The following is a 26,452-nucleotide window of genomic DNA, read 5'->3' as shown; positions in this document are numbered from 1 at the left end:
GTGACACTGCCACGCCATCATCTATTCTACATATACAGTGCCTCCCTCTTCTGTCTTTCAAATTTGTTCCCATCGTTTTAATTAAATGGTGGACAATCTTGGTGCATAATCACAGCTAGCTTGCCCAGTCCGTGGTAGTGTTCATGATTTGCTTCTGTGCAGTGTTGAGTACTGATTTCCCACTGGTTTCAGAGAAGAGTTGAAGATGGTCAGCACTTCTCAGCAGGATGCTGAGATAAACCTGTTCTCTCCTCTTTAGCATTAGTTTTATCATTTTAATTAGAAGCTCATGCTAGTTTGAAATATCCATATGTTAAAGAAAAAAAAGAGATGTTATTAAGTGTAACAGACCAAACTCAACCCAGGTTGAATGGAGTTAAGCTAGCAATGAATTTGGTCCAACTACCACCCATATATATCAACATGCCAATTTTATATCTATAGATATATCAACAATATTTCCATACATATTCTAACATATTGAATATTAAAACCTTAGCTTACCAGACAAAATCAAATGGGCCAAGACAGTGTCATATGATCCTAAGTATTCTCCATTATTTCACTGCTACCGAATCAAAACTGATCATCAGTTACTGACACAATGTCACATGTCTCTGATAGCCTAGAGCTGAGAGAGGGAGTCTGACACTACAGTCCATCCAAGCACACTCTAGCCAGCATTAGAGTCATTTAAACTTTGTCCATTATTTAGGGCACTTTTCCTTGCTTTTCTCCTGTTCAGTATCTTGTCAACTATACTGTAAGAAAACTAGGAGAGTAGGAAGGAGAAAAGAAGCTGGAAAATCTTTTCCCGCTCAAAAAACAGCTAGTGATCCACTAAATGAAAACAATCTTAAGTAAAGACCAAGAAGAGTGAGAGATTAAGGACAGCTCTACCAAACAAATGAGAGACACAGGCCAGTGACTATTTCTTAGCACCAAATGGTTTAAAAATTCTTTTTCTTTAAGTGAAATGGGATGGCATGATAAATATGAAGGCTAAAAATATTTTCAAAAAATCTGAGAGCTAACTGAAGGTTGACATCCAATTACATGGATTCAGCCTTGCCAGTTATCAAACTTTTGATCTGTATCCCAGCATTCTAACAGACACAGCAATTTATAGCAGGCAGCGTAAATCCTTTAATGCCATAGGAAACACCTTCCTCAAGAAAGGTTAACATGCATAATATCATGGTACACCCTGACATTCAAATGAAATCTACTACCAGCACACACAGCATATTCAGTAACCATTTCATAGATAATCAAGAGGGTAAGCAAGAAAGGCACTTCAACAGCCAAATGGTGGTGTACCAAGAATTCAACTTTTTATTAAAAAGTTCCTCTGTTTACATAGAAAACATAACTACCAGAGGACATGAAAATAAATGGAGTTTTATAAGGAAGTTGAAAAATGCATTATTGTGAAATTCAGTCAGAAGCTAAAATCCAAAATGGGGAGAAGGCTGAAAAAACCCCTCCCGGTGCAGCTCAAGTCTTTCCATTGGCAGCTTTTTAATAGGTTTCTGCTGAGAGAAGAAGCTGTTGCAAGGGCTTTAAATCCTGCAGTGTCACAGTCCTAAATGTTCAAATACAGATAAGGGGGGAGCAGGAGTCACTTGCAAATTCTTCTCCAGACGTTGAATCATCTTGATATGGAATTGTCCATCCCTTCACTGGAGTCTCATCCGTTTCTCTGGGGGCCCTTTAGTGCCAGCACTCTGTTGGGCAGTCTTTACAGTTTCCTTTTCCTCTGGCTTTATAGCTTCAGGGGCTGGTTCTGGCTCTTTCTTGATCTGATCCACTTAATAAAAAACAAACCATAAAAATAAATTATAACTCAGCTCTGATGGTTTTACATTTCTTTTCAAATTCTTTTCTGGTTGTTTTGAAAATATAATGGACTTTAAGAGACTAGAAGCCAGTCAATACTTGTGCAGGAGACATTCAGGGCTGCCATGGTACAGGGACTGGGAGGGAAAGCAGCTTGCAGTTCCCCTATTCTGACATTGCTGAACACCAGCACAACCCCCTCAGGCAGTCCTCGATGTGCCCTAGCTTGCCGCCCTGCTGCAATGGCTCTGGTGCAAAATCACCAGGATGCAGAATCAACTTGGCCACTGGTCTCCCCAAGAGCATCTCCTGTTTTGAGGCCTCTTGGCTCAGCAGCTCCCTTAGAGGGGTGGGGCCTCTTGCACAGGGGATAGTCTTCAGAGGATAAGGGATGGGATGGAACATCTTACAGCCTAAGCACGGAGGTGAAGTTCCATCTGGAACCTTGCAAAATTAGGCCCATACTGAGCCTGATTTTGCTCTCATATTAGTCAGTGACAAAACTCCCAACAATTTCAGCAGCAGCAGGAGTGAGCCTATTAGTTAGTTCAGCCTCACAACTGAACCTATATCACATCTGGATTTGGGCTCCTTTTTAAAATCTTGTGATAATGTGAGATCTCTTACCTGCGATGGGTTTTTCTCCAGGCTTTTGCTATCAAAAAAGAAAAAAAGAAAGTCAGATGAACTGGAGCTTTGTTATTATTATCCTTCACTAACACTGACTAAAGTATCATCTTTTGCTGTAGAATACTTTTAGTAAGAGGGGTTCTGAGGGATAACAAGGGAAGGCCTCACGTGAGCGGGAACATCGTGGGGATGTCAAACAAGAGAAGAGTGACGAGCAAGTCTTCCGGATGAATTAATTAAATTATAATCTGTATGTAAAATTAACAGCACACAAAAATTAAATGTTTTATTCTCCAGTCATGCAAAGAACCTTATCCCCTCCTAGTCACTAATGCCTGTTTTCCTTGGCTGTAAAATATGGCTCAAAAGGTCTGAAAATCCAGCAGTGTAAAAGAAAAATCTAATTTTGTAAAGAACAGGAAATTAATTAAGACCATTTGACTCTAGAGCTAATTTTTTGGCCCATGCGGTTAGCTAATATTTGGGACTTTGCAGGATAGATGATAAGTCAGTGACACAAGTCAGGTATGCTTTTGGTGTAATCTTATTTATTTACAAAAAATATACACAAAGTCCTGTTTCCATGAACACAATAGAAATAAACAGCAGGCAGTTTCCTTGCTCAGAAATCCCCAAGTCTGCCATGCCAGCAACCTCTCCCCTTGTGCTTCCTCTCACTACTCCTTATGCTGCTTTTCTCCTCCAAAACATACACACACCTTGCAAAACAATGCCCAAGCCTCTGTGTTTGCAATCAGTGAAACTCCTCTGTTCACATGGCTTAGCTCTGACCTCCCATGCAACAAATTGCCCTGGGTGCTCTCCACCATGGGACCTGATTGCTCTTTCTATTGAACCTGAAACAGTGTGTAGCATACCCATTGGCTTTAACATGGTCTGTGGTTGTCTTGGATCCTAGATTCACCTGATGGCAGCCATTAGCACCTTTCAGTGTAACAATGGTTCAATATAGATATATATATTTTTAGGTGTCTTGCTGCTGTTCAAACAAGAATTGGATTTCGGTACCTGGATACCAAAGTACATAGGACATTCCACATGAATTATGCTCTCTCTCTGCTCAAGCCTGCACTATGCCTGTAGTTCATTATTTTCCGTAATTGCCTGCAGTGCAATTTGCAGTGATCCGATCAGATGAACCAGTAAAGCAATGGACAGGGTCAATATTCTTCATTTCTTGACGTAAAACGTTGCACAGCATTGTTGCAACTGAGTTCCATCCCACTCCAAAGGTGGCTATCTTCAGTTGTGGTTGAGGTGATCCCTGTGTATCCTACTACCTGCTTCACACATATGGTGTAAAAACAAGGAGTCCTTGTGGCACCTTAGAAACGAACAAATTTATTTGGGCATAAGCTTTTGAGGGCCCACGAAAGCTTATACCCAAATAAATTTGTTAGTCTCTAAGGGGCCACAAGGACTCCTAGTTTTTGCTGATACAGACTAACATGGCTATCAACGTGAAACCTGTCACAAATGGTGTAGTTAATTTTTGTAAAATACTTAGATCTTTGGATGACAGGTGCCATGAAGGTATTTTTCTCTTTAAATACATTAAGAATTTAAAATGCAGTTCCCTACCAATACTGTCCTTTTCCACTGACCAAACACTGATTTTTCTCCCATGGTCTCTGAAGGTATTTGAATTTGGAAGTAGATTAGAATCTGGTCTGACCTAGTGCTTGCCTTACTTAAAGTATTCCAGAATATATTATAATAATTAGTTAGAAACTAGCCATTGCAGAGACTGAAGGCAGAATAGCCAAGTGCATAATGGCAATAGCTCACCCACAGCCTTGGAGATTTAAATACATTTTATTGAGTCATGAAAGTCAGTTGCACTGTGCATTTCCTTACTAATTTGTGCCTTAATAATATTATTTCAGAACAGCTTTGGGAATACCGTTCAGAATCTGCTGTTCCAGAAACAACAGATGAAGCACAACAGTGCTAAATATTGACCATGGTAGGCATCACGTCTAGTAGTTAGAACAACAGACTGGGAGACAAAACATATCAGGGGAATAGCTTGGTGGTTTGGGTATTGGCTTGCTAAACCCAGGGTTATGAGTTCAATCCCCAAGGGGTCCATTTAGGGAACTAGGGTAAAAAAATCTGTCTGGGGATTGGTCCTGCTTTGAGCAAGGGGTTGGACTAGATGACCTCCTGAGGTTCCTTCTGACCCTGATACTCTATGATATCAATCAGTCTTTTTTATGAGAGGGGAGGAATAGCTCAGTGGTTTGAGCATCAGCCTGCTAAACCCAGGGTTGTGAGTTCAATCCTTGAAGGGGCCACTTAGGGAGCTCAGGCAAAATCAGTACTTTGTCCTGCTAGTGAAGGCAGGGGCTGGACTCAATGACCTTTCAGGATCCCTTCCAGTTCTATGAGATAGGTATATCTCCATATATTCTATATCTTCCATCCCTGACTGTTTCTTGCTTGCTGTTTGACATTGGACAAGTTATTTGACTTCTCTGACATTAGTTTATCCCTCGGTGTAGGGGATACTTATTAACTTTTTGCAAGAGACCATGCACTAACAGAATGCCTTTATCTGTTGATATCACAGGATTTTATTTTTAGGTCTTACAGAAACACTATCTTTTTTGTAATTTCTTGGTGACTGAGTGCTGGGCTTAAGAAGAGGAATAAACAGGCATATAGAATCTAAAGGATGATTCCCCACCTAACTATTTTAACAATAGGTCAAATTTTGGACCGGAACTGTTGTATTTAATAGCATGTCCTTATATGTCTATAGATCAGTGGCTCTCAACCTATTTATTATACTTTTATATGGGCCACATTGTGTTATATGGGCCACAGGTTGAGAACCACAGCCTGCCCCCACCTAAAATCTCCCACAGTACCCTATGCCCAGCACCCCCTGCCCAGAGACCCTCCAGAGAGCAGGGCCAGAAGCAGACCCCTGGGCATGAGGCCTGACAGCTGGACCCCAGACCCTGCCACGCACAGCTAGGCAGCCAGGATTCTGGACCCAGCAGCCAACATCCTAGGACCCTGGACACAGCACCCCACCGTCTGCGGCCAGGCAGCCAGAACCTGGATCCCAAGACCCACCACCCGGGGTCGGGCAGCCAGGACCTCCAGGGCCAGGAACAAAGCCCCACCTAAAACCTGGAGGCCTCCGTAAGCCCCTAGTTTCCAGCACCCACCACCACCTCACTGCCCAGAGCCCCACCCCCCAAACCTGCCAAGAGATCCACTCTACTGCTCTCTGCCCTCCTGTGGCACTCACCAGCCCCCTGGTGGCAGGAACGATCCAGCAGGCTGCCAGATGCTGTCTCCCCCTGAGCCAGCCACTGCCAGACCAGAGCGGCAAATTTTGAATATTTTTAGCACACAGCTGGGCAACAGCTGTGTGCTAATTGGGCCACATGCAGCCCGCGGGTTGAGAACTGCTGCTATAGGGCATTTCATCACAAAAGATCCCAGAATTCCTTACAGAAATGACTTCACAAACAGAACAGCCACTTCTAAAGTGGAAGGTGGCAATGACAGCTGAGGATAGGAAAAGTCCACTACAAATATGTGGGGCATGTGTTTATTCACAATGGAATTTGCTCAGCCTGGTGGGGCTAACAATGTGTACCTCCCAAAAAAGTACCCCTACTTCACATTTAATCAAAGCAAGGGTAGGATCCTCCACCAGTGCAGGGCTTCCATCACACTGCTGAGATACTGGTTCAATAGTAACTCAGAGGGAAGAATGCCAACTATTGAATCACCAGCTTTAATGAAATTTTTACCATGTCCCTTTAAATCAACAATTGCATACACAATGCTAGCTCTGCAGAAGTTCTACTTGTGAAGGAGAGTAATTTTTTTCCTCAACAGGCAAATAAATTGCATTTGTTGGTTTGTTCTTTCCTCATCAGACATCTTGGTAAAGAGTGGGTGAGTAGATTTTTAACTTGGTATCACAGGGGGAGCTGGCCCTGGAAGGAGACTGGGTCCCACTGCTCTCGTGCCAGAATAAATCCACCTCCCCGAATCAATGGAATGAGTTGGGGGTTCATGACTGGAGCATGCTGGGAGATAATAGAGATAGCCTGAGTTCAATGAGCTTACTGAGTTAAAGGGAGATACAAAGGAGCAGGGAGGTTGTGTGAGCTGCTACTACACAGGGATACTCTCCTTACATCCCTGGGACAGCAAGAGAGCCCTGCAGAGAAGCTCCTGCAGGTGATCCAGGAAGTCCTCCACTGCAGTGAGAAAAAAAGGCCAGACTGGAGCTACCTGCAGTGAGGGGCAGGAACAACACTCTTGATAGAGATATAATGGACTGCTGAGCCCAAGAGGGGCATAATAAACCAGTGAGCCTCTAGAAGAAGGCTGAGCTGTTTTATGTTCCAACAAACTAGTCCCCAGAAGGTGACAGTAAATACAAAACATCAGTGGTATCAGTTTTGTTTGGCTGTGGTAATGGGAAAACTGAGGCAGCAGCAGAGTCTGACACCTGATGAGATAAACCCTGATCCACTTTGGTTAGTAAATTTTCATGGCAATTTTGCAAGGCTACAGCGTGCACTTTTGGGTAACTCCTTCACCTATGCTAGGGAATCCTCCTCTACATTCTGCATTAAGAGAACCTATTGTTTTCAAAGTTCCTATTCCAACCAATGCTACCATTCCAACAAGTACAGTGAAGTCCCACAAGCTGTCCACCTGAGGAGCCCTGATGTGTATGCTGAAGTAACACTGCAGACACAAATGACTATTACCTGAACAAATCTGGGTGGAAATTTTTGTCTCAGGTCTAGAAGCAAAGCATCCACCCGCTGCCTCTGGAAAATAGAGCTTGGTTCTTCCTTCTTCTTGGCTTTTGGTTTGGCTTTATCTGCAAATCATATACAGAGGCTGAAATGCAACATCACATCAAATGATGGAAGTTCTAGTTTTCTTTTATCTGCTCTTTGTTCCTGGAGAGGGTTGTTCTTTCAGGCTTGGCCCCACTGCGGGACCGGGGGAGAAGCACCTCTGCCCCAACCGAGGTTGGCCCCACTGCGGACGAGAGAGAGGCGCCCCTGCCCCAGCCCCAACGCAGCCCAGCCCCGGACCTGCCACAAATGGGGGAGAAGTACCTCTCCTGCGGTTGCAGCCCCAGCCCTGTCGCAGTGGGGAGAGACACCTCTCCCGCCACAGCCCAGGTGCTGGTGCGGGGAGAGAGGACTGGGGGGATTCCTCTCTCCCTGCCATAGCTCCAGGGCAGCCTGCACCCCAAACCCCTCAACCATGGCCCCATCCCAGAGCCCAGACCCCCAGCCGGAGCCCTCAACCCTCCCCCAACTGCAACCTTGAATCCCTCGTCACCAGCCCCACCCCAGAGCCCGGACCCCCAATCAGAGTCACACATCACCTCCATATTGGTGCACATAACAAAATTCATTCTGCACATGCGTGGGAAAAATTACAGGGAACACTGGTTATAGGAATTATGGATGCTAAAGTAAACCTTAGCTAAAAATTTAAGTATTAAGTCCAAAGAAAAGGAGAGTTGCTTAATGCATTGAAGGCCCAGGCATCATACCTCTTTCCTCCTGGTCTTTGAAATGCCACCAGTAGCCTTTGGAAGGGTGATATCGGCAGTATGACATGGCTTCATCAAAAGCTGATTGAATTCCATGCACTGCAGTGAGCTTTCAGCAGAAGTCAACATAAGAAAATGTTCAGGAATTTAACAGAGTAATATATAATACAAACAGACAATTCTATGCCTAGATACTGTTACATAAATAGTGACTGATAGAGTGTTACATGCAAAAATATTGTATGTTGGTAAAAAGCTAACCAAGTTTGTGAACTACTATGGAATGTAGTTTTACCATTAAAGTAGCTTTTCCCTCCATCAGCCAATTATTTTACAGTTGCTATTTGAAATATCATTTAGATTTTGTTTATGAGAGACTTTTACAAAGCCTAGTATGAACAGAAATATTTTTGTGATTTTTGTATTCTTTGAGAACTGTTTACAAAAATATTTCTATCCAACACAAGTATTGTAGCCTTATACTGGGGCATGAAAAGCAGAAAGTGAAAATAACCATTTTAGTTTTAGTATCCAAGTTAATAAAAGTGCCAACAGCACAAATAGTGAAATGCAAATTCCATTTTAACCTCTTTCAGTTAAATTAACTACTTAGATTAAAAGATTTCTTTAGTAATTTTAAGCCTGACATTGTCCCTCTGAGTATTTTAAAATTTAATCCCTCTCTCCTTTTTCAGCAATTAAGATTCTTCAATCCCTCACAGCCTGTCAGAGCAATTAAGGCACACTACACTCTTCTGGGAACATTTCACTTTCATTGCAAATGTAGAGTACTCGGTATACGGTGCATTTTTTTTACTAGTAATAAATTATTACACTGGTGACTAAGAAACAACCAAGAATGAGGTCCCAGTGTGCTAAGTGCTGCACACACACAAAGTAGTAGACAGTCTCTGCCCTGAAGAATTTACAGTCTAAACAGAAAAAACATATACAGGGTAGGGGAAGGGGTAGAATACACATTGCAGAGCAGAGTGATCAATGCAATGGCAGCAAACAGCATGTTAGTTCCACTATTTATTTAGTTTTTGGTGAGGGGAAGTGTTAATTCAGAGGGGATCTGCTAAATGGAAAGAAAAAGTAAGGGAGGAGGGACATTGAAAGCAAGGGGGTGAGAAGGACCAGGCAGGGAAGAAGAGGGTTTAACGAATTGTAGTTATTAAAAAAAAGGATGAGTTATCTTATTTTATTAAAGATAATGTTAAAATTATATAATACATAGATTAAGAGTGTCTGTACATCTGGGTATAGTGCCTAAATTATTCAAAAGTACAAAGGTAGGTTTAAAAAGTAATACAATATATATAGTACATAATCAGCAATAACCCAAATAAGATTCATAAATTTAACACACATCTCCTTTTCCCAAAATGGAGGAGAACAGAGAGGAAATTTCTTGAATTGGGTTGGGGAAACAATGTAAAGAAAAGCAGATATGAACTGATAACTGTTTTATAGCAACCAAATGCATAGTAGAAACACTCACCACTCTGGAGTTTATGACGGATCCCAAATCAGGTGCCTGATAAATCACTCCAGCAATAATATAGTAATCAGCTAATGGGATGACTGTAAATAAGGAACACAGTATCAGTTTAGTCAATAAGCAGAGCTCTGGGGAAGCAAGGGACAAAGTTGTTTAATTTCAACGGTCACCTGTTTCACCTGGTCAGGATAATTTGAACTTTCAATCTTTTCCTCTTCCTTTTCCTTTTTGTATAGCAAAGCATGTTACAAAAGTTAGTTAAGCCTCACACTACACCTGTGAGATAGGGAAAATATTAAGCCCATTTTATAAACAAGGAAGCATCAGTTTATATTCCTGTTCCACTGTCACAAACACAAGTAACAGAAAGTTAAACTGTTTTCAGTATCACGAGAGCACCCAGACTAGCAGTCCTGGACACAGTTCAAATGTGCTTTGCCATTCAAGGAAACCAAACAATAAGCTATGATATAGGAACCAATCATTCCTAACTTTCACTCTGACCTCCCCAGCATTACTGCTTGACAATGTCTCACTCTGCAGACACTCATCTTTTTGGACTCAGGCCTTGTACTGTGGGTTTTCCTGGGAGGCCCAACTAATATGGTTCTGCAACAAACCTTGCAAAGCCCTGTCCACTACAGCTAAACCAGGTTGGAGGTGATCCCTTCAGGGTTTGAACAGCATTCTTTAATCTGACTGTTGAACAAGGTTTCTTTGTTGTTTTTTGAAGTTGCGGGGCAGACACAGGGCTTGTCTACACAGGAGGTTTAAACTGGATTCAGTCAAGATAATCCAGTTTGAAAATGTCTGCATACACGAGAAAATCCGTTATAACACACTAACTGCATTTATCTCAAACTCTGGAGTCCTCCTGCAAAGTGCACTAACTTTGCTGCAAATAGAGTTAGTTTGGTGTACTGTTTGTGTGCACATAATGCTGCTGAGCACTACTTTGGCAGTCCTCCAACAGCTATCCCACACTGCTTTGCGACCATCACCAATCTGTCTGTTTACATGTGTGCCCTCTCCTGCTCTGGTGCCAAGTTAACCAGATGTCCCCTCCTCCCATTTAAAATTTTGCCCATTTCCCTGGATTTGAGAATATCACAATTACTGTGATATTACTCCAGAAGTCCTACAACATGCCCGAAGGAGCCATGCTGAGTCCCTGGATCTCATGGCCATCTGGGGAGAAGCATCGACGCTAAAAGCTCTTATGGCCAGCCACTGGAATAAAGATCTCGTTGTGGAAACTGCTAAGCAGATGTCCCAAACAGATCATTACTGGGATGCCAAGCAATGCCAGATAAAGAACAAACAGCTTGGGAGGACTTGTATTAACCCCAGGGATGCCAGGGAAAGCATCCTCTTTTGAGGAGTTGGAAAGGATTTTAAACATCTACATAACCAGCACACTGTCACCTGGGAAAGTTGTGAAGTCTGCTGCCCACTCCCCTCTCTCCCGAGAACAAGCAAGGGTCATCGGGGATGTGCATGATGAAGCCCGTGTACACCTTTCCTTGGAAAGCCAGGATCTTTTCAGGACTCAGGACCCTGAAACCAGCCAGGTAGAAGGTCGGCCTGATTCCTGCCCTGCAGCAACCAACCCCAAGTCCCAAGCACCAACTCAGGCCAGGACTGAGGAGGCAGATCTTACCAAGGGAATCTCAGCATGTAAGTATCTCTCTTTACAACTGCGCTATACTGCCATGCTACCTTCTATTCTGGGTGCCCCGTGACCAGAGGCATTGTAGGCAGATGTGAGCTAGGAGCCCTTCCAAGTCTGAGGCTCCCCACCTGCCCTCCTTTCTCCCCCGACACTGTCCATTCAGCATCCCCATACACATTTCCAAAATGGTGGCTGCTCCAACTGGGCAACCAGCCTCTGTCTCAGGCTAAAGCTCCAGCTAGTGGCCATTTTTAGGCCCATCCCATAGACTGTACATGCCCATTTACCTATTTTTGTTTCCCTTTCCCTCACCCAGCAAACAGTCCACTCCACTCCTCCCAAAAACCCCGTTGGCCAGTTCATAATGGTGGCCTGCAGCACGGCACAGCTGCAGCCTCTACCTTGCCCCCTTCTGCAGCAGAACTGAATAATGAAAATGGTATTTTGTGCAAAATTCAGAAGTTTATTGAGCTACTGGTTACAGAAAAAGAAATTTGGTTTGTATTCTCAGTTTACATGAGGTAGACATGGACACTGCAGACCCATAAAGTTACAAAGACCGCAGCTCCTGCTGAGGTAATAAACACCCTGTAACACATTACAGTACAAAAGCTTTACTGTGGGGATAGCAAAGCTCTTAATTCCTTTCCACAGGCTCATTCAGGGTGCCTCCACACTGCAACAAAACACCCCACAGCAGCATGTCTCAGAGCTAGGGTCAACTGACTCTAGCTTGCAGCAATCAACCTGCGGGGCTAAAAATAGCAGTGTAAATGTTTGAGTTCAGGCTGGAGCTTAGGCTCCGGGACCCTCCCCCTTTGCCGTGTTTCAAAGCTTGGGCTCCAGCCCAAGTGGGAACGTCTACATGGCTATTTTTAGCCCTGTAGCTTGAGCCCTGCAAACCCAAAACAATTTGACCCAGTCTTTGAGACTTGCTCCTGCAGGGTGAGGAGGGGGGAAGTAAAGAGGGTGTTGCGCTGTAAACATACCCATAGATAACGACTGATAACAGTGAATGTTTCAGACAATCATTGCAGAATCCAGTTTTTCTTTGCACTTCCACCATGTCTACAGGAGAGATAAAGCAAAATCTACAACTGAGAAATTGCTCCACACTTGTCTGGACATTAATGAGGAACAGCTTCATGGTTACCCCACAGGAGTCGCTCACAACTCTCTTCCATTCCTGCAGCACTTCTGGGGAGGACCATCTTGATGAATATCTGTGTATCTATTGGGTGTCTGGGGATGAATATCTGTGTAGTAGGGTGGTTGCCCGCTCCTGCCCTTGAAACAGCCCAGGAGAGGGCTGTGGCTGGGGCAAGGAGCCTGGGCTGATTGGGAAAAGTAGGCTCAGGTGTGATCATGCCCCAATCAGGCCCAGCTGGCCCTTATAAGAGGCTGTAAGCCAGAAACCAAGTCAGTCTCCCTCTGTTTGTAGAAGGAGAAGGGCCTGGCTGCAGGGACCCAAGCAAGACACCTAGATTGGGAGCAGGGCTGGGGAAGGGCCAGAGGAACTGGGAGTTCCGGCCTGGAAAGCCCCAGGCTGCAGGCCTGACTATAGGCCGAATAGGTGCAGGGTTGCAACGGGGCAGCCCATGGGTAGGCAGAGGCAGCAGATCCAAACCCCTTTGCCTGTGATAAGTGGCTTATACTGCAGCCTGCCCCAGTGAATGGGGGCTAGATGGAGACGTGTGAAGCTGCTCTAGGAACTAGCATAATTCCTGTATAATCAGTTACTCAGTGCCTTCCTCTGCTTCCTCATCCTCCTCTCGCTTCCTCTGCACTGAAGCTCCTGCTGCTGCTGCCACATCACCTGCTCAGTGATACAGTGGAAAGGGTCCAAAGGCAAATTCATCCTGCACTGAGTGCTGAAATACAGCCCAAGCAGCCTCTATTTATTTGCAATGGCCAGCATGAAGCATTGTTGGGCCCACACTGGCCAACAGCAATTTGCAGATGGTGCTAGCCAGCCCAGAAAGTATGGGGTGGAGACAGAGGAAACATGGCATTTAAAAAATGTATTGCTTATGCATCCCAGAGTGCCTAGTGCAAAAAAATCCCAGAATGCACACTGCTCAGCAGTGAAGCAAATACCCATGAGATACCCTCCGAGAACGCCCAAGCCGCTGCTGTGTGTACACAATGATGCACATTGGGAGTGGCACACTGTCCCATGTGCACATTGTTAGTGCAGCTTGACTACTGCATGTTACTTGACGCTCATCAAAAAGCTGCGGGTTAACCCCTACCCACCTCGTGCAGACAAGCCCAGACAACACAACTACCTTTAAACAATGTTAGCCACAGCACAGTGTCATAGTCGTAGTGATGACATGAGAGTCAATCCCTCCCAAGGCCCTGACCCTTGCCCGTGTTTGTTCCAGTTCCTCCATCTTTCTCAACACTTATTATTCCTCTGGAATCCCAGGACTCAGCAGGTGCCCTTGCTATATGAACCCTGGTCACTCACCCAAGGTAACAGATCACTGAGGGTTCAGGACAGTTGGGCAGGGCTCAGGCTGTTGCCCCGAAGTTCTTAGGAGCAAAGAATGGGGCAGCAGCTCCTCCTCAGTATCTCTATGCAGATGTCACACTGAGCTGTTTGCTCAGGTGCTAATTTGGAGGAAGCAACAGGAGCGCAACTCACCTCTGAATTGCTCCATTCCCCACCATTGCTATTCCATCACAGGTGAATATTTACCCCTCACCCCTAATTGCAACAAAATGGCAGACGAAATTAAATGTTGAAAAATGCAAAGTAATGCACGTTGGAAAACATAATCCCAACAAAACGATGGGATCTAAATTAGCTTTTACCACTCAAGAAAGATCTTGGAGTGATCATGGACAGTTTTCTGAAAATATCTGCTCAGTGTGCAGCAGCAGACAAAAACGCTAACAGAATGTTAGGAACCATTAGGAAAGGGATAGATAATAAGAGAGAAAATATCATAATGCCACTATATAAATTCATGGCATGCCCACACCTTGAGTACTACACGCAGTTCTGGTCACTACATCTCAGAAAAGATATTAGAATTGGAAAAGGTACAGAGAAAGGCAACAAAAAAGATGAAGGGTATGGAACAGCTTCCATCTGAGGAGAGATTAAAACTCTGGGACTTTTCATCTTGGAAAAGGGATGACTAATGGGGGGCTATGATAGACTCTATAAAATCATGAATGGCGTGAAGAAAGTGAATAAGGAAGTGTTATTTACTCCTTCATATAACACTAGAACCAGGGGTCACCCAATGAAATTAATAGGCAGCAGGTTTAAAACAAACATAAGGAAGTTCTTCACACAGTGCACAGTCAACCTGTGGAACTCATTGCCAGTGGATGTTGTGAAGGCCAAAACTATAACAGTGTTTAAAAAAATAATTATATAAGTTCCTGGAGAATAGGTCCATCAATGGCTATTAGCCAAGATGATCGGGGATACAACCCCATGCTCTGGGTGTTCCTGGCCTCTGACTGCCACAAGCTGGGAGTGGATGACGGGATGGATCACTCAATGGTTGCCTGTTTTCTTCACTCCCTCTGAAGCACCTGGCATTGACCTCTGTTGGAAGACAAAATACTGGGCTACATGGACCATTGGTCTGACTCAACATGGCAGTTCTTATGTTCACAACTCCCGTGAAAAATAGTAGGAAATAAAAGTGAATGTAGATCTCTAGTTTTCTCTTCCCAAAACATTAAGCAAAAAAGCACTTCATTTTCTGAAGTACAAAGCAGCACGTTTCTTTACAGCTGCCTCTTTTGGCTTCCCATAGCTCTTCTGACTGGGAGAAATTCAGACGTTACTATTCTGTATGGTACCAAGAAGACAAACATGAAAGTTCATCCCTTCCCCTGGAACCAGAGGGCTGCAACAATGGGTCTCTAAAGCTGTTCTTTTGCCTTTCGTTCTCCCCCATATATGATGGCTTCTGAAGTTACAGCAGCAAGAAAATAAATGAAAGGGGCCTGCCTTAAAGAAATATTGTGCAGAATTTCCCTGTTAGATCAAGAGAAAAGACAATTCAGTGGTCCAAGAACCAGGATTGAAATAAACACTTTTCCCTGGCCAAAGGTTCCAATTCTGGCAGGGTTAAATAAATGTCATGTGGTTTAAGATGCAAGAATCTTAGAAACTGCAGCTCTGATTGGTCTGCATAGGTGTTAAAGACCAAATTGCACTTTTCATAAGTGTAGAGCTTTGCCATGGTGTCCTGGGCAGTGCAATGTTACTGTGTGCTGGTCAGCTGTTTCCATCCACTCTAGCATTGTGGTCTCTATTAGTCCTGCTTTTTTTACTCTTGTTGCTGATGAAAGTGCACTCCACCCAGTAGCCTCTGTAGCACTGGGATTAGTGATAAAGCTACATTCTAGCAGGGAGGGAGTTCAATCCCTACTTCCATTATAACAAATTTCTGTTTGTTTTTGATTATCACCTACTGCCCCAGAGCCAGTGCGGAGAGTCTCAATCAGTTTGGGAGATGAGGGTTATCACATTCTTTCAGCTAGTTTGTGAAGTGAGAGATGGTTCTTGGAGGAGGGAGATCAATGCACAGAGCTAGTTTAAAGAGGAAGGAGGAACTTTTGGTGGGCTCCTTCTCTGGAGTACCTGCCACAGGCACAATGACAAGGAGGGCAATGCTAGCTCCCATAGCTATTCTCATAGTCCTGCTATGATAACAGATGCAGCCAGAGTATCATTTAACCTATGGAATTCCTACAGTTGGATATAACTGAGGTAAATAACACAAAATATTTCCTTAAAGAATCAGACCCAGGAGTAAGAATAGCATTTATAGATTCAAGTAACTAGAATAAAATTATAAGGACTCTCTGTTCTCATGTTTCAGGGCACAAACTGACCACCTAATGAGGTCAGGAAGAACTCACCACAGTCAGCTGCATGATTTTTTTATTTATTTATTTTTTGCCATAGTTCCAGAGTTGATGTTTCATGAGCCTGTCCCAGTGCAGCAATGCTTGTGTTTCTAACTAAGCAACTGAGAGAGACAAGGTGGGCGACCAACTTCTGTAAATGAAAGAGAGAAGCTTTTCAGCTACACAGAGTTCTTCAGGTCTGCATGGTGTAGCTAGAAAGGTTGTCTCTTTCACCAACAGAAGTTGGTCCAATAAAAGATATTAACTCATCCACCTTGTCTCACTCGTATCCTGGGACCAACATAGCTACAACAACACTACAAATAAATTAGCAACTGATATTTCTCCTTAAATAATATTTAGAGTCAAGAGGACATCACCCACCAGATTATACCCATTTTAACAAAGATCATACTCTGGGCCTAAAATACTTTGACAAGGTACTTTTAAAAGTGGAAAGTACACCTCTACCCCACTATAACGCAACCCAATATAACATGGGTTCGCATATAGCGCGGTAGCAGTAGGGCTCCAGTGGCGCTTTAAAGGGTCTGCGGCTCTGGCTGCTGCGGGGAGCCCAGGGCCCTTTAAATCACCGCTAGAGCCCTACCGCCACTACCCTGGGGCTGCAGCAGCAGGGCTCGGGCAGCGCTTTAAAGGGTCTAGGGCTCTGGCTGCTGCAGGGAGCCCCTTTAAATCACTACTGGAACCCTGCTCCTGCTACCCCGGGACAGCGGCAGTGGGGCTCCGCCAGCGATTTAAAGGGCCTGGGTTCCCTGTAGCGGCTGGAGCCCAGAGCTCTTTAAATCACTGCTGCAGCCTTGCCACCGCTATCTCGATATAATGGCATTTCACCTATGATGTGGTAGGGATTTTTGGCTCCCCACAACTGCGTTATATCGGCACAGAGGTGTATGAAACTGATGCTTCTGCAATCCCATGAGAGTACTGATTACATATTCTGAAACTCATAAGCACAGGAGGTAGGACTCTCTTCTTTAGCTGATCTGCCTTTAAGATCCTAAAACATGTGCCAGGCTACCAAAATATGAATAACATCCAGGGCAGGGAACTAAGCAATGTAACTACGAAATCTTACACAAACTGAAAAGAGTATTATTAAATCATTCTCTTCTAAACTCCCTACAATGAATGATCAAATTACACAGCTGAAGTCTGAATGTTTATACTGTAAAAGCCATAACTCCACTCCAGATTTTAAAAAGTTGGCTATTAAGGAACAAGAGAAGCAGGGAAGTGATACATTGGGCTATGGCACACACTTTTAACACCAAGAGATCTAGGTTCAATTTAGATTTTAAATTCAATCTAATCTAAGAAGCAGTTGGCTGCTCTTTTCCAATAAGAATATAATACACTAAGGCCACTGCCAGAAACCAAGCAAATTAGGAGCAGCACAAGAAAGGTATGAGTCCATTACAAAAGCCCTTTCTCTTTAGAACAAAAATAAAACCTTACATTACTACATTATCATTTATTCTAAAAGATCCCAACGAGCTTTACAGATTACGTACAGTAAATACAGAACACATTTCACCCTGTTCTGAAATGTGGAAACTTTTTAGCAGTTCACATGAACACAAGTCAATTTAGAATAAGAGATGAAGAATACTGAATCCAACTGTATGTAATAGGGAGACAAAATGCAGTTATCCCAACTGGAATTCAGACACGGCACAGTGGTAATATCTCTACTCTCACTTAAAGTGCCATGGAATCTTTAATGACCCCAAATAGTTAGGACTTTGATTTTATGTCTAATCAAATGATGGCATCTACACTACCTCAGCACCCTCTAATATACTGGAGTGCTATGGTTCACCTACTGAATCACCAGTTTCTTTCCTGGGAGGTCTCCCAGTCATGTATTTACTAGAAAACCCTATTTAACATGTGCATCTGAGAAGTTCAAAGTACAAAGTGGTAAGGCTGCAGAATAAAAATGGCATTATGTAAAGAGCAATGTAAATGTTCCCCTTATCCTAATACGTGGAAATCAGAGATTTCCAAATTGTATGATAATCACTCAGAATGATTAGCATGAAATTTAATTTGCACTAATCAGCCCCAGGAAAGCACAAAATTAGTATTATGTTTAACTAATTAAACTGAAAACCTTATGTAAAGCATATCATAAATATAGGACATATCATGCATACTAACAACTATCAATTGCCCATGGCAAAATTTACAGCAAAAGCAGCACTTTCTCATTGCACTATTAGTATTTTGCCACAAGAGGGCAATCCTCTGCTATTATCAGAGTGCAGGTCACCCTTTGGGGGCAGCACTCAAAAATGCCAAGATGCAACACATCCTGAGACCTAATGCCACTATCTAAAAAGCAAAACGAGATTTAAGGCTAAGTAAAACCAGAAGGAAATTGTGTTGTGAACCCACAGAGCAAAAACAGAGCAGACAGAAAAGCACCAACATTGCCATTAAAGGGAAAAGCTGTGTGAGCCCTTACCTTGTGTTGGAGACTGTCTTTGCTGCTTTCGAATTATGAAGAGGATGGGCTCTTGAGCATGAAGAAGGATATATTCCACTCCAACCATTTGGCTAAAAGACAAGTGACCAGAATAAGTAACTCCATTCATTTGAAAGTTAAAAATACAGGATGTGAAAGCCCACCAAAACAACTATCACAGGGCCCAAAGATCACTCCTTGATGGGTCACAAGCTCTTGCATTAGGATTTTCCAAGATAAATAGCAAAACCTAGCCTTGTGCTCACAGTGCATTAAAAAATCCTGGAGTCAACCTCTTGGCAAATAGGTAGGTTACTGGCAGAAGAAGAAAAAAATGGAAGAAAAATTGAACTTATAGTTACAGATGTTGTTTACATATGGAAGTGACAGACCAACAGCACTGACCAGAATGTATGCAGATAATGTGAAGGCTCCTCCCCTCCAACACCAGATGCACACAACTTTACCAGTGAGCATTTAGTGTGATCTACATTGTCCCCTACTAGCTTATTCCTAGGTCCCCAAATAGTTCTGTCAATGCACCTCACTTCTGCCTGTTGTTACATGTGCCCCTCTCCTGCCAGGGCCACACATCAAAAAAAGCCAATTGCATGCTGTGATGTTGATAAATAGCCACTTGTAATTAGGACTGCCTACCCATTCATTTCCCCTCGGGCCCAAATTAAAAGTCAGACTTCTCATGCTGAATCTTCCTACGGTGGGGTATCTGTTTCAATAACTGCACCTAATTCAATCCGGCAGGAACCACAGGTTAAATAACAATGTAGACACTCATTCACAATTCTGTGACAAAGCTCAGAGTGTCCAGCAACAGTAGATCCCACTTAAGAGACATGAAATTAATCCTCTTCATCTGATTACAAAATTAGGCTGAGCCCTTGTCCCCAAACATTGTCACAGTTTTTATCCTGGCCTGTAGCTTCTCTGCCAAAAAAAAAAAAAAAAGGTTTCTAGCTAATTGGCTTTTTTGACATTTCTGTAAACCTGCAATCTCAGGTGTAAATACATTTGTTAGTCTCTAAGGTGCCACAAGTACTCCTGTTCTTCTTGCGGATACAGACTAACACAGCTGCAACTCTGAAACCTATCAGGTGTACCCAAAATCGTACCTACGGTGCTTCACAGGAAGCACCACAGGAACTAGGAGAATATAAATTGCTTCTGGCATCTGAAAGAGGATAGGGCCCAGCTGCAAGTGGCTGAGTAAATCAACCTCAGAAGAAGAACAGAGACAGGGAAAAGAAGCAGGATCACAACTTTCCCTGCACTCTTCAATTCAGCTGTTGGTGACACCCTTTAGAGGACAAGTTGGAAATTGCCAACTCAAAAAGCAATTTTTCAGGTTAACTCAGCATTCCTTACAGTAACTTACTGCAAGTGGTCCAAGGTCAGCCGTTGCATTTTGACTACTTCATTGTTACAAGTTCGGTCATAGAATGGGTTACTTCGCTCTGAGAAGTAGTCTAACACACTTCCGTTGTTTAATATAGGAATCCAGGAACTGTCAACCCAGGAAATTCCCAGGAGGTTATCTTGGAAGAAAACATTAAAATTAGCACCAAAACAGTCAGTACGATTTTGGATTCTTACCAATTAAGGACCTACTAATAAGAGCATGTCAAAAACAAAACAACGTTTTCATGAAAATTATTTCCCTAAAATTCAAAATTTTGACCAAAAAAAATCAAAATTTTCCTCCTCAGAGGGAAACAAGATAAGGTATGGTAGTCGCACAGACACCTTTATTTCTTAGGAATGCCAGTAGGGAAAACATTATTAGCACTTGCACTTATGGTCATACTGTACACGGTTTAGATTAACAGCAGCATTTGCCAAGTGGAATGGGCAAACTAAGCATTATCTTCACTTTGAAAGTGAAAGAAAACCTAATACAGTAAGTAAGCAGCAGCCAGCATTAAATGCCAGACCAAACAAAAGTTGTGGAGACAGTAGATGCCGTAGTCAAGTGATAAATGTACTAACATTTACTAGACTCTCCTACCATGGTTGCATGAAATTTAAAGGGTCTAAAAATTCAATAATTTTAAGCCACAGTGGCAATAATCTCCACTCTCAGGAGAGCAGGAAACACAATGACAAGGCATCAAGTTTTACACTGAAAAAAGAAAGCAAGCATGGGTGGAAAAGTGACTGAAAACTGCATGCAGGACTGAAACCCTTTCATTCTATGAATGTAATGGGCCCACTGCATTATTTGCAAATCGAAAGCTCCTACTACAGTCATTCCCTTGTAGATGTTTTACTTCAGCTGAAGTTTTGAATGCATAAGGAATGCAAGATTCAGACCCAAAATGTCACTGAATATATTATGAATCTTTTATGAAGTGAACCTAGGAGCTCAGCAAACCATGGTTAATACGACATAAATGAATAATTCATTTTTGCATTGTCAATCTCAGAGCTGCTAGTCTAGTTCTTACATAAAATGGAAAAATTAGGTTTTTATGTTATTTCACATATACTACTCTTTCCCCCATCATAAAAATAGGAGATCCTCCAGTACTAAATGCATTTTATTATTTAATATTTATATTGCAGTAGCACCCACAATATGCTAGATGCTTTCCAAATATATATGACAACAAGGTCTTTATCTCAATGAAAATAAGGTACCCAAACCTCTCAATATTCGTATTCTTGGCAGGACACCTGCTCATTTAGTTTTTCAAGAAGCATGAAAAAAATCTCATTTGTGTCAGAAGAACAACTGTATTTCTGTGGACGTTTCTCCCAGGTGGGACTGGAACTTCATAGTAAATATGCCACAAAACTGAATGTAAAGTTCCAACTCCAGGATCAGACTATCATTGGCCACTACTTCTGAGTAGTCCATTTATTATTGCTTTTATAATATACAACAGGCCATCCTCTAGGAAAAAGCAACCCTGATACCATATATCAATTGTTCCTCTTCAGAAGGGAACATCATCATTTTTGTGTGTGCAAAAAAATGTACTATAATTCCCAGTCCTTTCAAAAAAGGCATCTTATTCAATGCATTTAAATGGAGTTTGAGAAATATCTTCATCTTAATCAACAAACGTCTGTACCATTCCTCTCAGTCTACCTTCAAAATTTAATGTGAGACAGAGACTCAAAACTAAGGGACACAGAAGTCCATGGCGGTACAGTAAGCTAAAAAAGAGAGATCCTCATCTTACTTCCTAAACCCTCCCCTGCACCACTTTCTGTCACCACCACCAGTTTTCCTAGTGTCCCAGCCCTGTAACCTGAAGTTTGTCATCAACTCCACCCTCTTTCCAGACTTCATCTAAATCTTACCACTTCTTCCTCCATACATTATCAAGATCCATCCTTTTCTCCCTATCCACAGCATTAATATTCTCATCCAGGCCCCTTTCCCTCCCTCTCTCTCAATTACTGCATCCTCCCCTCTGGCTTTCCTGATGATCCATTCAAACTGCTGTTAAGAACATCTGCCCAGCCCATCGTTTTGGCCTTGTCACCTCATTCATTCCACTGCCTCCCATTTCTCCATGACTTCAAACACAAACTTCTAATCTTGACCCTCGAGGTCCTTTCACAGCCCAGTTACTCCTTTTTATCCGTTATGCTATTTTACATGTCGTGTCATGACCTCACCACACTGTCAACAATGCCAGCCTCAATTGCCAATCTGTTTCTCCCACAAGTATCTCTGCACTTTCTTCCATGCTGACCCATATCCTAGGAACACCCACTCTGAACCAATTTATTAAGCCACTACTGTCTCCTCCAAATTCCTTCCCTACACCCACCTCTACCACACTATTAAAAACTCTTGTTCATCAGTATCCCAAGAAATTTGAGTCCTACAATTATTAACATTTCTAGTCTAAGTAACCATATACTCTTATTACCCTCACTGGTCATCTGTGTGCTTTTCCCCACATGGTGCATCCTCTTTTTAATTACTCTGCATGCTCTTTGGGCAGGCACTGTCTTGTAGTCTAGGTTTGCACAGCACTCAGTACAATGGGCCACTGTACTTTATTGAACTTTCTGCACACTACTATAATACAAGTAATAATATTCTGAAGTGAGACGTTTCTCAAACGTTAATCACATTCCCTTTCTTGTTTTAATAGAATCACAGAAATGCAGGGCTGGAAAGCACCTCAACCTATTCTATATAGGTTTTTATACCACATTTATCAGTGCAGTATCTGAGCTCCTTGCAATAGTCCATTAAGCAACATGATTCTGTTGTTTGCTCTCACAGCTTCTCTCCACAGGGAGAAGCATCTGCAATTAAGTGTCTTGTTTTGGTAGGTTGTTTTTAAAAATAAAGAAAGAAATAGAAATTCACTTGCGATATATTTATATTGGAGAAGACAGGTCAAAGAAATGCCACTTGCATGTGAAGCAGAAAGTGGAGAGATTTGTGATAGTCCTTAGTTTCTGGGGGAGTTTGTGCCCAGAGAAGGTTCTCTCTCCTCTCTCTTATTGTAGAGAGGTCCATCAAGCCAGAGGAGCGGAACTGTTGTCCACAGTCTTTGTCCTGGAGCTTTAGATCATTTTTAGGTATCCTGGGCCCAGACAATGGAGTGCTTTGAAGATAAAGACTGAGGACCTTGAATGTGATTCAAAATTCTGTGGGCAGTTAGTGTGGAGAGCTAGAGGACAGGTGTGATGTGCTGTGATAGCTGAGGAGATGTGCTGCAGTGTTTTGTACTAGTTGGAGTTTCCTGAATACTAAAGGCTTCATGCCCAGGTATATTGCATTGCTGCGGCTCAGCCGAGAAATGACAAAGACATGACAAAGGCCAGGTCTTCATCTGCATGGATGAGAAAGAGTCTCCTACCCAGCCAGAAATGGTGAACAGCATTACCCATGGCTGTTGCTATGTAACAAGTGATCATCAGCGAGGAATCCACGAGCACTCCTAGACTACAGACTGAAGTGACTAATTGTGAATGTGACCCCTCAACCAAAGGGAGATGACACCACGGCTGCAAATTCTTCAAAATACTTTCTTCTGTCCACCAGCATGACTCTGTTTTGCTCAAGTTGAGCTTAAGCCAGCTGTTCTTCATCCAGGGGCTGATCTCATCCAAGTACTGTGACAGCTTGGTAGTACTGGTGCAGTCAAGAGGTCATACAGTCCCCTCCTCTCACGCTGAGGCAGGACCAAATGTACCTAAACCATCCCTGACAGATGTTTGTCTAACCTGTTGTCAGAAACCTTAAATGATAGGGATTCCACAACCTCTCTAGGTAATTGTTCCAATGCTTAACTATCTTTATAGTTAGAAATTTTTCATAATATCCAGCCTAAATCTCTCTTGCTGCAGACTAAGCCAATTATTTCTTGCACTACTCTTGGAGGACAAGGAGAACAATTGATCACCATCCTCTTTATAACATATTTTTACGTATTTGAAGATGGTTCTCATGTCCCCCTCAGTCTTCTCTGCTCTAGACTCAACACACTCAATTCTTTCAATCTTTCCTCAGAGGTCATGGCTCCCTAAACCTCATCATTTTTGTAGCTCTCTGGACTCTTTCCAAATTGTTAGCATCATCTTAAAGTGCATTGCACAAAACTAGGCACAGAACTCCAGCTAAAGCTTCAATAGCGTCAAGTAGAGTGGAATAATTGCCTCCTGTGTCTATATATGAAACTTCTGTTAACACATCCCACAATCACATTGCCTTTTTTCACAACAGCAATCTGTTGACTCATATTCAATTTGTGATCCCTATCATTCTCAGATCCTTTTCTGCAGTATTGCTGCCTAGCCAATTATTCCCTATTCATGATTCAACACTTGTGATTTAAATTTGATGAATCTATATACAGAGATGAGTACTTAAAAGTTAATGCAAACAGAGGTGTCAGCTCAGAATGTTTGGAAAACTTTAATGACAGGCAGCAACTCCTATACTGAATATTTTTCACTGCCCCAGAACTGTTTCAGGAAGTGGAAAGAAGCCAAAAAGAATGTTACATTGATCTAACCTGCAGATTTTAAATATTGAGATTCCCTCCGTCCTTCATCTGCTGAATTAAATCTGACAGGCATCATAGCACCTATCAATATACATAGACAGTGAAAGGGAAAATCAGATCTGCATGAAGATAGTCCACAGCATATTTCAGAATAGATTCTGCTCCTCTGTCTTCACAGATTCTAGGAAGCTCTACTTGTGGGTGGGGGTTCTGTCTCTCACTGCTCCTCCACCATCCTGTTCCCCCTTCTTTTTTCTCTCAACTTTTGTTGTAGCTAGGATCCGACAGTTTTGACAAATAGGGGGACGTTCTAAATACAAGCAGTCTTTAGCTTAATCTAATCTCATTCACTGGCTCTTTCCACAGGCAAACCTCCTCGAATAATACAATGCTTTTCTACCAAAGTAATAGGGCACTTCAGAAATACAATAGCTAAATCAGATCAAGTACTAAGCAGCTTGCCATGTGAGAGTCATTTGGCCATCCTGCCTGCTTTGTTCCACTGCATTTTCAATTAGAGTACATTTGCCTGGTGTGTGTGCCCATAATTTCTTGTTTCCCACTGTTGCAGGGTGACATGCATTGCTTGTCTTCTTGACTGCCAGTCTCTACATCACAGGGAGTTGGCTGAAATTCCACAATAAATGGAGTGATTTCTGTATGTAATTAGGGCACAATCCTGCAGTCCCTATATAGGCAAGATTTGCACTGACCTCAGTGGAAGTCTTATTTGAACTGGAACTGCAAAACCAGGCCTGTAGCTTTTAAGTCACTCTGGGATCCTTTTTGGTAAAAAGTCACCATATAATCAAAGGTTGGTAATTACAGACTGCAGAAAGGCAGCACTTCCAAGAAGATCTGACTATACATAAAATAACCCCATGCTAACATCAAGATGTAACAGTCCAGAAGCTCCTTTTCTCCTTGTTACATCTCTATGTATTTATTTATTTCGTGAAGAGGGGGATTCAGTTTCTTTGGAGACTTAAAGGACTTTGAGATGACAAAGATACACAAAGATAATACAGGTCTCTCATTGCCACCAGTTACAGGCTTGTTTCCCTGGACGACATGCCAATATCATGGCACATAACAACATGCCGCACAGCAACCACCGCTGCCGAGGTGCAGCAGTAACAGTAAGGCGAGAGCTGCAGGGCTCTGGCTGTGAGGTCTGTAACGGCAGGAAGGGTGACAGGCAGCATGTCAGGAGCTGGCAGGACAGACACACCACAGAGACTCTGTGCTGCGGAGTCTCTTGTCTGGCACGTAGGGTATTCAAATGGCGAGGGGGCCAGGGGTGCTCAGAGCACAGCGCCCGTCTCCCGCCACCTGCTCCCCCAGCAGGGCGGAGAGATTAACCCACCAGCTCCAGCCACCCCAGACGGGTCGGTGCATGGGGCTGGGGGCTGGTACCAGGACTCGGCCCCGCTCCATCTCCGGGGACGGTTTGTACTTTACAGATGAGCCCTGGGTCTGGATGTGCCGAATCCCCCGGGACACCAGGGGCCGTCTCTAAAGTGCACACCCGCCTCGCCGGCGAAGAGCTCCCAGCCGCCATGGCCTCGGCGGCCGGGCAAGGAGCCTGCAGCATTACAGCCCCCTCCCCCCGCACACAGCCCGCCGGCACGTTCACAGCGCGTTCCAGCCCATCGAGAGAGAGCGGGAGCCGGTACCTCGGATATCCACCGCCGCCATGATCCCCAGCCCGGCGCACTTCCGCCCAGCGAGGGCTTTGCCCTCGCGGCAGGAAATCATAGAGAGCAGGAAGCGCGGTAGAGCGGCAGGAAACCATCGAGAGAAGGACTAGAGCGGCGACAGCCACTGTGCGTGGGGAAGGGAAGGTGGAGGAGTTCCAGTG

At 43.3% G+C, this 26,452-nt stretch overlaps 1 protein-coding gene across 2 annotated transcripts; it reads right to left on the bottom strand.

Moving 5' to 3' along the window:
• Nucleotides 1–1,309: 1,309 nt before the first annotated feature.
• Nucleotides 1,310–26,401, bottom strand: MED6 (mediator complex subunit 6). 2 transcript variants are annotated; one of them, XM_030559671.1, is made up of 8 exons: nt 26,268–26,336; nt 19,989–20,148; nt 18,596–18,687; nt 9,549–9,631; nt 8,045–8,153; nt 7,239–7,354; nt 2,467–2,494; nt 1,310–1,810 (listed from the first exon to the last, which is right to left on the bottom strand). In XM_030559671.1, the coding sequence occupies exons 1-8, from the start codon at nt 26,287–26,289 to the stop codon at nt 1,680–1,682; spliced, it is 741 nt and encodes a 246-aa protein (XP_030415531.1). In that variant the 5' UTR covers nt 26,290–26,336; the 3' UTR covers nt 1,310–1,679. The 2 variants fall into 2 exon arrangements, with proteins under 2 accessions (XP_030415531.1, XP_030415532.1); XM_030559672.1 differs by lacking the exon at nt 19,989–20,148 and having other exon boundaries at nt 26,268–26,401.
• Nucleotides 26,402–26,452: the final 51 nt, after the last annotated feature.

Source organism: Gopherus evgoodei, chromosome 4, assembly GCF_007399415.2.
Source record: "Gopherus evgoodei ecotype Sinaloan lineage chromosome 4, rGopEvg1_v1.p, whole genome shotgun sequence".
NCBI classification, from domain to species: Eukaryota; Metazoa; Chordata; order Testudines; family Testudinidae; genus Gopherus; species Gopherus evgoodei.
Note: the sequence above shows the minus strand (reverse complement) of the source record. Positions and strands in the feature narration are given on the sequence as shown.

What these genes read in the sequence shown, in the direction of transcription:
- MED6 (XM_030559671.1), bottom strand. Translation starts at nt 26,289, where the DNA reads ATGGCGGCGGTGGATATCCGAG. An exon ending in GGCGGCGGTGGATATCCGAG is followed by an intron (nt 20,149 to 26,267) that starts GTACCGGCTCCC and finishes TTTTCTTCCAAG; the next exon opens with ATAACCTCCTGGGAATTTCC. An exon ending in AAGACAGTCTCCAACACAAG is followed by an intron (nt 9,632 to 18,595) that starts GTAAGGGCTCAC and finishes CCTTATTTACAG; the next exon opens with TCATCCCATTAGCTGATTAC.